This window comes from Xenopus laevis, chromosome 6L, assembly GCF_017654675.1.
Source record: "Xenopus laevis strain J_2021 chromosome 6L, Xenopus_laevis_v10.1, whole genome shotgun sequence".
NCBI lineage: Eukaryota > Metazoa > Chordata > Amphibia > Anura > Pipidae > Xenopus > Xenopus laevis.
In genome coordinates this window covers 30,631,107-30,645,034 of record NC_054381.1, presented here as the reverse complement: position 1 = coordinate 30,645,034, position 13,928 = coordinate 30,631,107, and the positions used below count along the sequence as shown (strand labels likewise).

At 40.6% G+C, this 13,928-nt stretch overlaps 1 protein-coding gene across 1 annotated transcript; it reads right to left on the bottom strand.

The window, feature by feature from the left end:
* sri.L (sorcin L homeolog) lies at positions 1–13,358 on the bottom strand. The gene is given in 8 exon segments (NM_001097890.1): positions 1–175; positions 785–843; positions 2,643–2,756; positions 4,404–4,551; positions 4,636–4,679; positions 6,126–6,195; positions 7,411–7,491; positions 13,296–13,358. Coding segments are annotated over 8 exon segments (591 nt in total). The 5' UTR covers positions 13,344–13,358; the 3' UTR covers positions 1–148.
* Positions 13,359–13,928: the final 570 nt, after the last annotated feature.

The window sequence follows — 13,928 nt, the reverse complement described above, 5'->3', positions numbered from 1 at the left end:
TAACCAAACTGCATTTTATTTTACAAAAATGTACAATAAATGAAAAATTTACAAGACAATTTGACACTTAAATGATTTCTCGTGTGTAATGTAGTGGTTAAGCAGAATGTGCAGCTGGTTATTCTCTTGTATGCCTTTGTTTCATGTTTCATATGGCCATGACAGTCTGAATGAACTGGAAAAAACAGAAAACATTGTTTCACATAAACTCTATAATTTATAATATTAGTAACATGATAGGGAAAAGTGATGGCGTGGAGCATGTGTGCTGGGGCTAGAATATATAAAACATTTTATCACCACTAACTGTAGTTGAAGAGCATGAGTGAAGCAGATTTATCAAACATCCACTACAATTTAGTGGATTTTATCACGATTCTGAATAAAACTACATGGGGGATTTTGCGGGTCAGATTTTATCTGATTTTACCATGCAACACAAAGCAACAGAATGAGATTTGTAGGTTGCTACGAAATCTGATCCCACTATAGCTAGAATGGAAGTCAGATCAAATAAAGTCGGAAGGTGTAGTTTGTTTACAGATCTACATCAGACATTAAATGTATATTCAATGGAAGTTCAGATGTTATCTCGTCAGATGAAGATGCAGCATTCCCATCAGATCAGTTAATTCAAAGGTGAACAACCCCTTTAAGTACTGTTCCAAAACCCAATAGTTCAACAGCAGTTGGCCCATATTTGGTAGCAGAAACCTTCTTTCCTGCTGCTAATAGTATGGATATTCAGTTGCTATAGAAGTGGCAGTTATGAGCTCATACTCACATCATCATACTGGAAGTTCACTACACCCTGTTGGGAAACATCCCTCCTCCTGAACAAGTCTGCAAAACATACAAAGTTACACTTTTGACACCTTTCTTTTTCAACAATATTAGTTTTAGTTTTTTCATACATTAGAAAACAACACATGCATCTCAGCATATTGCAGCATTTTTGTTTTCAAGTAACTATATTCATCTGACGGCACATGAAGTCTAATGGAGTTGCTTAAGATGGTGGGCACACAGGCTGAAAGCTCTAGCTTTTGCAGGTGGAGAGAAGCAGATCTGCTCAGTGCTCCATTGATTTGAATAGCATCAGCCTGCTTGGGATCACACACATGCACCATGGAGCGGAAGCTGAGCTCAGCCCAGAGGTGCCTCCTTCTGCATATTTGACCTCAGCCTGTGTGTGAGGGCAAAAATAAAAATGTAGGCGGACAACAGCCAGTGCATTCACCCTGTGTGCCCATAGTCTGAGAGGAGAGGAAAATCTGGTTAATCAGTGACCACAACGGGACATGTGAGAGTTATTGGTTTTGTAGCCACAGTACCGTCAGAGAGATTACAATGAATTCTGACGGGTGAGAAAACCCAAATGCGCACACAGAAGCACACATGGAGAAAAGATGGGGCTCCCATCTGTGAATCAGCATTTACATTGAAACCCCCTGAAAAGTTTAAGAACAAGAGCAAGAAGGACACAGTCACAGTTACAGGTCAAACTTGCTTCTGGAGATCTCATCTCCCGGCTGAAGTGCTCCCATTTATGCCGCACTTATGCACCAGCATTTCCGTCAGAAGCCCTGACTGTTCTTACAGTTAATGGTACCAGAAGTGGGGTCTCGCTAAAGTTGGACGGTGAGTATAACTGGGTTTAGTCCTGTCCAATGGCGAGACCGCCAAATTTAGAGTGGGACAGAGAGTCTCCAGTTGTGTCATAGAGGTCACAAGAGGATTGGGTTAAAGTCACATCCAGTATCGGTTAGAGTCCCAATAGAGGCTTCTAGACCAAGTTATTAGAATTACTTCATAATGGATACTAATTTTATGTTGAATTGCCCAGTGTCTTGTCTGGTATAAATGAGCGTATTAAAGGGTACTGTGAAGGGACTGGTCATACCTTCAGAAGGCCATGTTCAGACTGGCTGACTCGTTTAGGCAAACAGACTGACTTCCCACCCCTCGGGATTTATTCAGCCAAATACTTCTGTCCAGCCGAACCGAATCCTGATTTGCATATGCAAATTAGGGGCGGAGAAGGAAACTGCGTGACTTTTTGTCACAAAACAAGGAAGTAAAAAATGTTTTCCCCTTCCCACCCCTAATTAGCATATGCAAATTAGGGTTTGGTTGTCGGCCGAATTTTTCGAAAAGGATTCTGGGGTTCGGCCAAATCCAAAATAGTGGATTCGGTGCATCCCTAACTAATACTAACACTACTATATTAATTTCAACAGTTTTACTATGGGGAACTCCAAAGGAAAGCGGATTGACTAAGAATAGGATGTACATAAAATATAAGGGAATTTGTTCAATGAATTTCCAGAGCATATTGTACAGACCCCTTTCTAGATAATCTAGCAGGATGGACAGAGGGTATGCAGAGTTTGAATCCATACTGCTCCAAGCCAAATTGTTGAGTTCTGAAGAACTGAGCTATGCCAGCAGAAAAACTGATACCTCTCCAAACCACCCATGATTACTATAAATAAGAACAAAAGCCTCCCCTCCCTGCACTAGTGAATATGAGAAGTGTCTCTTTTTGAAACTTCTGCAGTGGAATTAGCAGGCACAAGATGGCATCTGCCAACTCTGCATTAATATTTACCAATCACAGTCATGCCACAGAGACTGCTTACCTGTCAGAGCTCGCAGTTTCACACAGCAGGTAATGTAATCATCAAAGGTGATTCTTCCATTTGTGCTGTATCTTTTTGCTATATTATTCAGTGCCTGAGGGCTCAACCTATACCCTGTAGATTAAAAAAAAATATATTATTTGAGCGTTTGTCCTACTCAAGTATCCATGTAATTATAATATAAATAAGCAGGCAATGTTTTGTTCAGTGTTTTCAGTGCCATAATTAAGCAATGACACAATGTGGCACAACTATTTTCTAAGGTCTGTGGAGGCTTTCTATTCTTCTCACTAGTTTCTTTCATTATTTAACTTCATTTGGGCTAGAAGCATCCAAGCACTTTGCAGGATCTGCCCAAAGTATCAGTGTTCAGCTGAACCAAAGCAGAACCTTGAAAGTTATTCTAAACATCAGCACAAACCTATTGTTAGTAGAGGGTTGGGTTTTTCTCAAATTTTTGTATGCAAATTACACTTCAGATTTGGTATTCAGTATTTAGCCAAATCCAAACAATATGGATCCAGTGTATCGCTAATACACACAGGTATTCTATGCTTCTGTTTATGCTGATTCCCCAGGATTGTTATTTCTCAAGAAGAGCCGTTGGCCTGGAGAAAAACCAATAAATGTGAGAATATTTTACAGCAAAGTCTATCAGGAATCAGCTAATCTATAAATCTTTTAAATTATTGAATGCTACCTGAAAATGGCACATGCAGATCTGAATGCCCAAGTGCACAAATCACTGAAGCTAGCCCCTGAAAATGTCTCTTTATATTATCGTAAATCCAGGCTCATTTGTCAAAAAAAGGCCCATGACTATTTAGTCTACCCCAAGTCTGTGGATTTGAGAACAATTCTACAATTCAGCAGACTCTTACAGCCAACCTGCAAAATCAAGATTTTGAGACTACTGCAAGGACAACTAGCACTGCATGGTGGGAAATAAAGGCTTCCTAACCCACCTCAAACACTGCCCATTCTGCATGTAGTTATCCTCCTTAAACCCACTGACTGGTAACTGCCTCCACTAATCCTACTGCTAGCTCAGACTACCTACAAGGCAGGCTGCTTCTTTTTAGTGGTTGGTTATAAGTTAAATTTCATAACAGATGATTAGTATCCATTGCTATTGCTGACCATCTGTCCATATTTACACCAAGAAAATGTTAACTTTAAGGCTTAGCCCTCATTCAAGATGATCATATGATTGAAAACCAATTAAAGGAACAGTTCAGTATAAAAATAAAAAGTGGGTAAATAGATAGGTTGTGCAAAATAGAACAGGTTTCTAATATAGTCAGTTAGCCAAAAATGTAATGTATAAAGGCTGGAGTGACTGGATGTCTAACATAATAGCCAGAACACTACTTCCTGCTTTGCAGCTCGTTTGGTTTCCACTGATTGGTTACCAGGCAGTAACCAATCATTGGCTTGAGGGAGGACCACATGGGTCATAACTGATGCTTTTGAATCTGAGCTGCATGCTAAAGATCAATTGTAAACTCACTGATCAGTTCTGTTCCATGTGGCCTCCCTTAAAGTTGCTGACTAACTCAGAGTTAGAGAGCTGAAAAGCAGGAAGTAGTGTTCTGGCTATTATGTTAGGCATCCAGTCACTCCAGTCTTTATACATTACATTTTTGCCTAACTAATTATATTGAAAACATTTTTTAATTTGCACAGCCTATTTACCCAGTTTTTAAGTCATGAAAATCACCTTACTTAGTGTGTAATATTTATGTTTTCTCTGTCACTTACCCATTGCTCCCAAGGCGGCATGAAGTTCATGCCCCTCAACTGTGCCACTCCTATCGGAATCATACGTCATGAAGTGCTGTCTCCAACCAGTTATTACCATCCCCAGTTCTTTGAATTCATTAAAGCCCATTTTGCCTGACATATCCCTCTAAAACATCAAAGTTAAGGACAACAGAACAGTAGTGCCCAAATGAAAGCAAATGCAATAGGAATTTTTAAAACAAAAGGATACATCCAGCATAGCGATCATAAGACGGCAACTTTCCAGGTTAAAAGCTGCAAAACAGGAAATACAACATCATTACTACAATGTGGCCAGATGGGGGACATTTTATGGTGTAAGCAAGCTGGCAAAAATGGTACAGTACAGGTGAGAGAGGCTGCAACGTGTGATTTGGGAGCAGCCTATGACAAGATATGAAGTCACAATACCAATTGATGTCACATGGGATTGCCTGCATCCATTATATTTCACATTATATTTGCAACTGGTATGCAGCAGCCGTAGACTTACAGAGGGTAGATGCACAAGGAACATAGTATATATGTAAGCAGTAAATGTATATGCTATGAATATGTATCAGGGACAATGAACAATAGTCTTCCTTTTTTTTTGGCTCGTACAGCTCATAATGAAAGCAGAACAAACAGAGTGTAATGTAGCTGTACAAACAAATTAGGTGACCTGGGGAAAGGCGTATACAGAAAACATTATTGATTTAAATAAAAGAAAAGGAAACCTGCACAATTTATTAATAAACTTGGCATGTTCAGCTAGTTCAGGAGAATTATTTTCTGGCGCAGATATAGCGATAGGGAGACGCCTCGTGTGAGTCTCTGGAGCAGGTGGACATTATAGAATGGACTCCGACAAGGTATTTTTCATCCTGAACTAATCCTTTGGATTAATGATAAGCAAATCGAGCAGTTTTAGATTAAGCAGCCTACACCAATGTAAAATTTAAACGGAATTGGCATGGGACATTTTAACTGCAGCAAAGGATTGTGAACTTTATCAACACAAGTTATCAAACAACCAACCTCCATTGATGAATTTTTAGCAAATATAGAATGAATTAAAGTTCAAGGTGTATGAAAATTATAACTGAAATTAATTATTTATTTATAATTGTTGAAGTGCAACAAGGTAGGCCGGCCAATTTTTTTTTATAGATTGTAACTGCGTGAGGTCTTAATACCAATAAAATTATTTTAAATTATTGAACACCATTTTAGTTTGTAGGGTGCTTAAGGTGGAAAATGTCCCCACCTGCCCAAACAGATTATTGCACTAAATTTTTTAGGGATGCACCGAATCCAGGATTCGGCTCGGGATTCTGGCTTTTTCAGCAGGATTCACTGAATTCTTCTGCATATGCAAATTAGGGGTGGGGAGGGAAATCGCGTGATTTATGGTCACAAAACAAAAAAGTAAAAAAAAATTTTCTCCTTCACAACCCTAATTTGCATATGCAAATTAGGATTTGGTTCGGCTAAATCTTTCGCAAAGGATTCGGACAAATCCAAAATAGTGGATTTGGTGTATCCCTAGTATTTTTTATTTACTAAACTCTAAACTCACATTTTGATAAATCTGCCCCTAAATGTGACATTACTTTATAAGGGAACAATTGCTGGCTGTGCTTCAGATCAGTCCAGGTATATAAGTGTAAATCGGTGAGAATGGAAATTTGATGGCTCCAGGGCATGTATTATACTTACGTTTGTATCCCCCAGAGAGCCCTGCTTGTGTGAGGCACCGCTGTAGCTCATCAGCATCTATCTGGCCATCCTAGAATTGACACAAATTAAGTGTATGTTCTTCCACTGCGATTAAAGAGTTAACCCAGTGTGACCCTATCTAATGCTGCTCCCTCTGGTGAGAAGCTTTGATTCGTCTACATGGATACTGGAGTTAGCAATGAGGAAAGAGTTTGTGAAAGGTTCCCCAGAGAGGGTTTCAGCTGACTAAAATACACAGAAGGCTAATTTTCATATTTGCAATGAAAATCTTAAGTATGTATGTATGTTTTTATTTGTAAAGCACTCCTCGAGGGCAAAGCACTGTACAGCAAAACAATAAATTAGTAGTAACAAACAAGGGGTCATAAATAGTAATAAAAAGTAACAATAAGTGCATTATTAGAACATTATCAGGAGCAGAGTTATAGAAGAAAAGCCCTTGTATGACTGGAAAACAGCATGCAGCTCATAAATCAAACAGTTATGACCCATGTCCCCCCCTCAAGTCTCTGATTGGTTACGGCCTGGTAACCAATCAGTGGAGACCAAGAGAGCTGCAAAGCAGGAATTAGTGTTCTGGCTATTATGTTAGACATCTAGTCACTCCAGCCTTTATACATACGTTTTTGGCTAACTATATTAGACATTATTTTATTTTGCACATACTATTTATTTAACCAGTTTTTATTTTTACACTGAACAATTCCTTTAAGTATGATGTAGAGAATGACATTCTGAGAGAATTTTCAATTGATTTTCCTTTTTTACTACTTGATGGTTTTTGAGTTATTTATATTTTTATTCAGCAGTTTGCAATTTCAGCTTTCTGGTTGCTAGGGTCCAAATTACCCTGGCAATCAAACATTGACTTGAAAAAGAAAAAAAAATTTAATGGAATATGAATCGGAGAGGACATGAATAGAGTAATACAAAGTAGTAGTACATAGTAAAGTAACAAACCAATACATTTTAAGCCTTACAGAGCATTTTGTATTTTTAGATGGGGTCAGTGACCCCCATTTCAAAACCAGAAAGAGTCCGAAGTAGGCAAATAATTCAAAAACTATAAAAGAAAAAAAATAAGGCCAATAGAAAAGTTGCTCAGAATTAACCACTCTACAACATACTAAATAAAAGGTAAACTATAGGTAAACCACCCCTTTAGAATAGGTGGGTTTATTGGTGCTACATTCATGTCTAGGAGCTCTCTGCTAAACATTTGTCCACAGCCACGTTCCAGATGGAATGTCTAAATGAAGCTCACCTGGCCTGCGACAGATGCAAAGTAGCCATACATGGGGTCTTGCTGCTGCCCATATGCAGGACCCCCGGGGGCTCCGCCATACTGCAAATGGAGAAGAGAGATATTCAGTATGGATAGACTCATGAGGGTAAAAGTTAATGGGTTAAATCTTTATCATTCTACAGAGGAATCTTACATCATACATTTGTTTTAAAATACTCCAATTACAGTTCATTCATGTTTTATTTACCAACACTGTAGATTTGCTTGCTTTCCATTTGTTCAGACATTCTCAATTCTTTCACTGACGGAAGCCATGAAACCCTAAAGACTGCTCAGAGCAAAGAGTTTCTTAAATTATTCTGAATATTGTTCATGCTGTATGTAAGTTTGAATAGAGTGAATGCTGAGTAGGAGCAAAGATAAAATAACCTAGTACTCTTACCTGTACTGGGTGCTTAAAGGTGGCCATACACGGGCCAATAAAAGCTGCCGACAGACCGAGTCGGCAGCTTATTGGCCCGTGCATGGAGCCCCCCGATCGAGATCTGGCTGAAAGTCGGCCAGATCTCGATTGGATGGGACTAAAAATCCCGTCGGATCGCGGCCACATCTGTTCGTTGATGCGGTCCCGCGATCCGACCGCCCGTTCCCATCCTCAAGGTGGGCATTTCGGGAAGAGATCCGCTCATTTGGCGACATCGCCAAATGAGCGGATCTCTCCATGTATGGCCAGCTTAATAAGAATAAGTTGCAAGTATTCCAAAAATGTGGCTGTTTAACCCATTTTTTTTTTTTTTTTTTATTCAGCAGCTCTCCAGTTTGCAATTTCAGCCATCTCATTGCTAAGGTTCAAATTACTCTAGCAACCAGTCGTGAATAAGAGACTGGAATATGAATAGAGGAGAGAGCGTGAATAGAAAGTAATAAAAAGTAGCAATCACAATAAATGTGTAGCCTTACAGAGCATTTGTTTTGTAGATGGGGTTAGTGATCCCTGTTTCAAAGCTGGAAAGAGGCAAAAGCACAATGCAAATAACTCAAAATATATATAAAAAATGAAGATAATGAAGACCAATTGCAAAGGTGCTAGGAATGGGACATTCTACGTTAAGGTGAATCACCCCTTTTAGAGCTGCCACACTTTTTCTTCCCCTTTGGCCCCAGACACCAATCCTATATCCATCACAAGCACTGCTTTAGTACCTAGGAAGCTGACATTAATGTAATTACAGCTTCCTTGTGTGCTGAGTTCTGGATATCCAGCTTTGCATCTTTACAACAAGGAATATATATATATATATATATATATATATATATATATATATATATATATATATATATATATATATATATATATATATATATATATATATATGTGCAAAGCACTATGTAGCACCTCTGATATTTGCCCCTTCAACCCAGTGCCACACACACATAGTAGTTGATTTTCACATTCAGTTACATTGAGTAGGAGAAACAACAGCCTGCCAGAAAGCAGTTCCATCCTAAAGTGCTGGCTCTTTCTGAAAGCACATGACCAGGCAAAATGACCTGGGATGGCTGCCTACACACCAATATTATAACTAAAAATACACTTGCTGGTTCAGGAATGAGATTTTATATGGTAGAGGGAATTATTAGCAGTGTAAACTTTTGCAATTTAGAAATAAAAACGACATCATAAAAATCATGACAGAATCTCTTTAAGCAGTTTTTACCCACAATTTTAGTGGGTAAGCTCACAACACTTCGATTAGGGCTAAGCTTGGAAACGTGGTGCGGTAAAGGGTAATGGTTAAAGGTACCACAGTCTGAGCGGCCTAAACCATGTCTACATTGTATGCTAAGTGCTTGAGTTGAGAACAGTATTGCTTGCTATTTTGTTGTTCGTGAACGGAGAACAATGTCCGTATGTGTATGGCCACCATTAGAGGCAGTGCAAACAAAAGCTACTAAGGTTACAGCTAATGTATGAAAGGCCAACTGTCTGCCACTGACAACGTCTTTACCGTTCTTTCTGGAATAAAAGAATAACCCATCTATAAACATGAAACCTTTGTGTTGTAACTATGGAACATTAATCTTTTACCCAATGCTAAGCAACAAATGAGTGCCCTGACTGCATAGTAAAACGATCTATAAACTCTGCGAGTGACTTGGAATGCCAACGTTCTGCTGTCGCTCATTTAACAGTATTTAATGGGTTTATAGTAACCACTGAGGGCAAAATAGCAACAATGTGTCAGAACAACTGCCTGAGTGTCCTTCATATAAAATACAAGTTGGATATAACGATATTTATGTCACACAGGTCTATATATAAATGCCATATTCCTAAAGCTCATGGAATTCTAAGGGGCCCTATACTTTCCTCGTACCATACTGCAGGGTGTCTGGTTACTATATGTAGGGTAACAAGTGATCTCTGCAAGCACCCCACCAAATCTAACTGATGACATCACTAAGCACAGTTTACAAGAATATAATACACGAGTCATAAATATACTGTAAATTATATCCTTATAAACGGTGAGTTCTGATGTCATTTCTGCCACATGACTCACTGAAACTTATGTATTATAATAAATAAAGTACCCCCAGTTGCAAAATATGATGATATTATAAGTTACCTCGGAGTTCCATGACCTATATAAAAACACGGCCTTGTGTTTTTATATGGTCATGAAACTTCTTGGTAACTTATAATATCTTTACCGTATATACTCGTGTATAAGCCGACCCGTGTATAAGCCGAGGTACCTAATTTTACCTATGAAAAGTGGGAAAACTTATTGACTCGAGTATAAGCCGAGGGTGAGATATGCAGCAGCCACTGGAAACTTAAGTCTACTGTGGTGTACAATGCAAAATTGCAACCAAAATAGAAACTGCCCACATAGGAAAGTATCTAATAACATGCTGTAAAACACAAATAAAATGGTTCAGTGTTTCAGTGTTAGAATCTATGCAGGGCTGTTAGAAGCTGCCAGGGCTGATGGCCTCATTTGTGTTCACACCTTGGGCCTTCAAATACCTCTCAGCCTGTTTGTGTGAGGGCCTAAGGCTGCAGGGGAGTAAGTTGGCAGGAGTGCCCCCTGGGTTTCAGCAGCAGGGGACCTTCCTCCTTGGGGGCCCCTACTGCTGCTCCTTAAGTCACTGCATTGGATCAACCTGGACAACAGAGGTCTGGGTGATGTGTGTGAGGGTGCACAATAGCCTTTTTGCACCAGGTATTGGGCTGCAGGGTGGGTTGCAAGATTCCCAGGGCCTGAAACGGGACATCCCCAGGGTTCATGGTTCACTCACCCTATGTAGCACCCTCCAGGGAAGTCCCAGCGGTCCTAGTGATTGAGTGCCTTGTGGTTCCGGTGCGGCATCGGATCATGCTCGCATTTACGCGAGTCCCCGGGTTCCGCATCTATGGTAGGCTGCAAATTGGTTTGGCGCTCCGGCGGCGATGCGTTGCCGGCTATTTCCCTGGATGCACTGCGGGTAGTCACTGGGTCTGCTCGCGGCATCGGATCATGCTCGCATTTACTGTGAGTATGCAGCTGCTCTGTTCTGTGGTCGGCTGGACGCCGCATTAATGTTAATCTTTTTAGGCATACTGCAGGCCGGTTTAAGTTTAAACACGGGCCGCAATTGGCCGCAGACCATACTTTGACAATGCCTGATTTATACTGACCCGAGTATAAGCCGAGGTAGACTTTTTCAGCACATTTTTAGTGCTGAAAAACTCGGCTTATACACGAGTATATACGGTATATTTTACAAGAGGGGGTACTTTATTCACTATATAAATAGCACTCTCCTATGTCCTTATAATGCAACGTTTATAACTTGTGGTGATCTCTCCTAGAATGTTCTTCCCTTGCACACTGCCTGTCCCTTGTATAAAAGCCTAACATAAGCAATTATCATTTTGTAAAAAAAAAAAGTGCTGGGAAAATAGTACCCTATGCAACATTTGTATCACCCATTTTCTGCAGCAAAGAGAGAAAATTCTTGACTAACCTATATCATGTACCCCTGTGCCCTATAAAACTTATAAAGATATTAATAATCACCTCAACGTTACTCGGCCAGTATAAAAGCACACTGCCTGTGACCTTGTGCTTTTATATGTCTACATAACTCCTCTGTGACTTATGACATCTTTATAAATTACAGTAAGGGGGTACATTATCCACTATTTATTATCCATGCTCAGTGAAGTCACTTGCTTCAGAAAATGTCCAGGCTTTCAAAAAAAAAAAACAAAAAAAAAAACCCGTCATAACCTGAAGTACCAGGGGTTTAAGCTGTAAAAATTTGTATTTTCAAAATTGAATATTCCATCCATTAGTGAGCTTTCCTGACCCGCCAAATACTTTCATTTTCACATAAATCAGTGTTGCCAGGTTGGGCTACTAATTTAAAGCCCAGGTGGGTTTTGAAAGTACAAACTAGCCAAGGTACGGATTTGGGCTACTTTTTGGGCCTTTGGCTGGTTTGTACTTTGCAGCCAAGCCTGCATCTCCCAATGCATGTTGGGTAATGTAGGTTTTTAACAATTTGCCAACTACCAAGTTTAATGTAAGACTACAATACCCAGCATGCAATGGGACTGACTGTAGAAGTCGGGAGTTACCAGATTTTGGGCTCTGTACCCCAGTCTCCCCTTCCTTTTAAGCACTCTCGCATTTTCCTTTAACTTTGCTCAATTTCAGACAATTTTGGGGCAAAAATCTGCTGGCCACCGAAATGTCTAAAGGTTGACCTTTTTTTACCAATATTTATTGCAACTGTATATGTATTAGGGACTCCTATACCTCCTGGTCCTCCCTCTGTAGTTACGCCCCTGGTGACGGGTGAATCTGTCCCATTTTACTTCATGGAAAAATTTGTGAAAATAAAATTGGAAAAGGTGTATTTTCACTAGCGATGCACCGAATCCAGGATTCTGGCTTTTTCAGCAGGATTCGGATTCGGCCAAATCCTTCTTCCTGGCTGAACCAAATGCGAATTTGCATATGCAAATTAGGGACGGGGAGGGAAATCGCCTGATTTTTTGTTACAAAACAAGGAAGTAAGAAATGTATCCACTTCCCACCCGATTCGGATCGGTATTCGGCCGAATCTTTCGTGAAGGATTCGGGGGTTCGGCCGAATCCAAAATAGTGGATTCTATCCCTAATTTTCACATATATTTGTTATTTTTTTCAGACTTTTTTCACGGTTTTTGGGGTATTTTCGAAGAGCCTCTTGGCTAGTTTTGGGCTGGTTTTGTAGCCGACTTTGGCTGGTTTTGAAAATGCGACCCGGCAACCCTGACATAAACCGTCTGTGAACATCTAGAGCTGTATTATATGCTGGAAATATATGTTGTGTAACTACAGCCGGTCACAAGGACGATGCCCTGTCAGTGTACCTTTTACACAAAAAAACGACAAAGTATAAAGCCACAAGCACAACATGAAGCACACACACACAATGAATGCTGATAGAAGTAGATAGGGGACACATATGTTTATCTTCCTGCCCAGTAATACATAGGCCGTGCGGCAATGGGAGGATTCTGTATAGAATATTTCTGGGATGTACCAAGTCTCCCGGGCCTGTAGGTAGCACAGTAGCAAGGACAGACAAGATGATAATCTCTCCTCAGCTGCTCCCCCCTCCCGGGAATGACGTTGCTCCCTCCCCCATTACTGTTTGTTACATTGGCACAAGCTTACACACATGTATATACAGGAGCACAACCATTCAGTCCCCCACAGAATACCTGCCCCAATATAACACAGTATGGCCAAGTGTGTACCTGTAATGTCCCACTATTACTTTACACAAACTCACAGTTTCCCTACATCACAATCCAATTAGCGCGCATAACATTGCAGGCATCTCCCCGGTGTGCACCTTACCCCTCCTTGGTAGTAGCCTCCTCCTGGATGCTGCCCCTGATACGCCATTGTTTCACAGAATGAGACTGAGCCTGCGGAATGCTGCGTATCTGATCTTTAACCCACGGCGGATACACTGTATAAGAGAGGCCACTCCCAGCGCTCTGCTTATTGATGGGCGGGGGCGGCATCCGGAATGTGTGTGTGATGCCCTACTGACCTGTGCAACGGCTACACACACACACACACACACACTGCGTCCTGAGTTGCACTTGCACAAACACTCGGGGATTAGCGTTGCCAGGCCACACCTTGTTAAAGTACATATCCACTGTTCACTACCACTGCGGTCTGTGCTACTGCTTCATATAAGTCTCTCACGCATATCATTGCGCGTTACTATTATGACTAAAGTAAACAGGAGTTGTCTTCTGGGTGTGGAGCAAGTTCCATATGTAGGACCTTCAGGGCCGCCATGGGGGATGGGGGCACAGGGTGTACTCCTGTACCGGCTTAAAGGGGGACTCAGCTGCGCTGCACTTTTCGAAATAGCCAGCCCCCTTGACAGCGCTTAATCCATGCCGCCTCTTCTGAAGTCCTGAACTGCCAAAGCCGCAAAAACACCCAAAGTCACGAAATGAGCCGAGCTTTAAG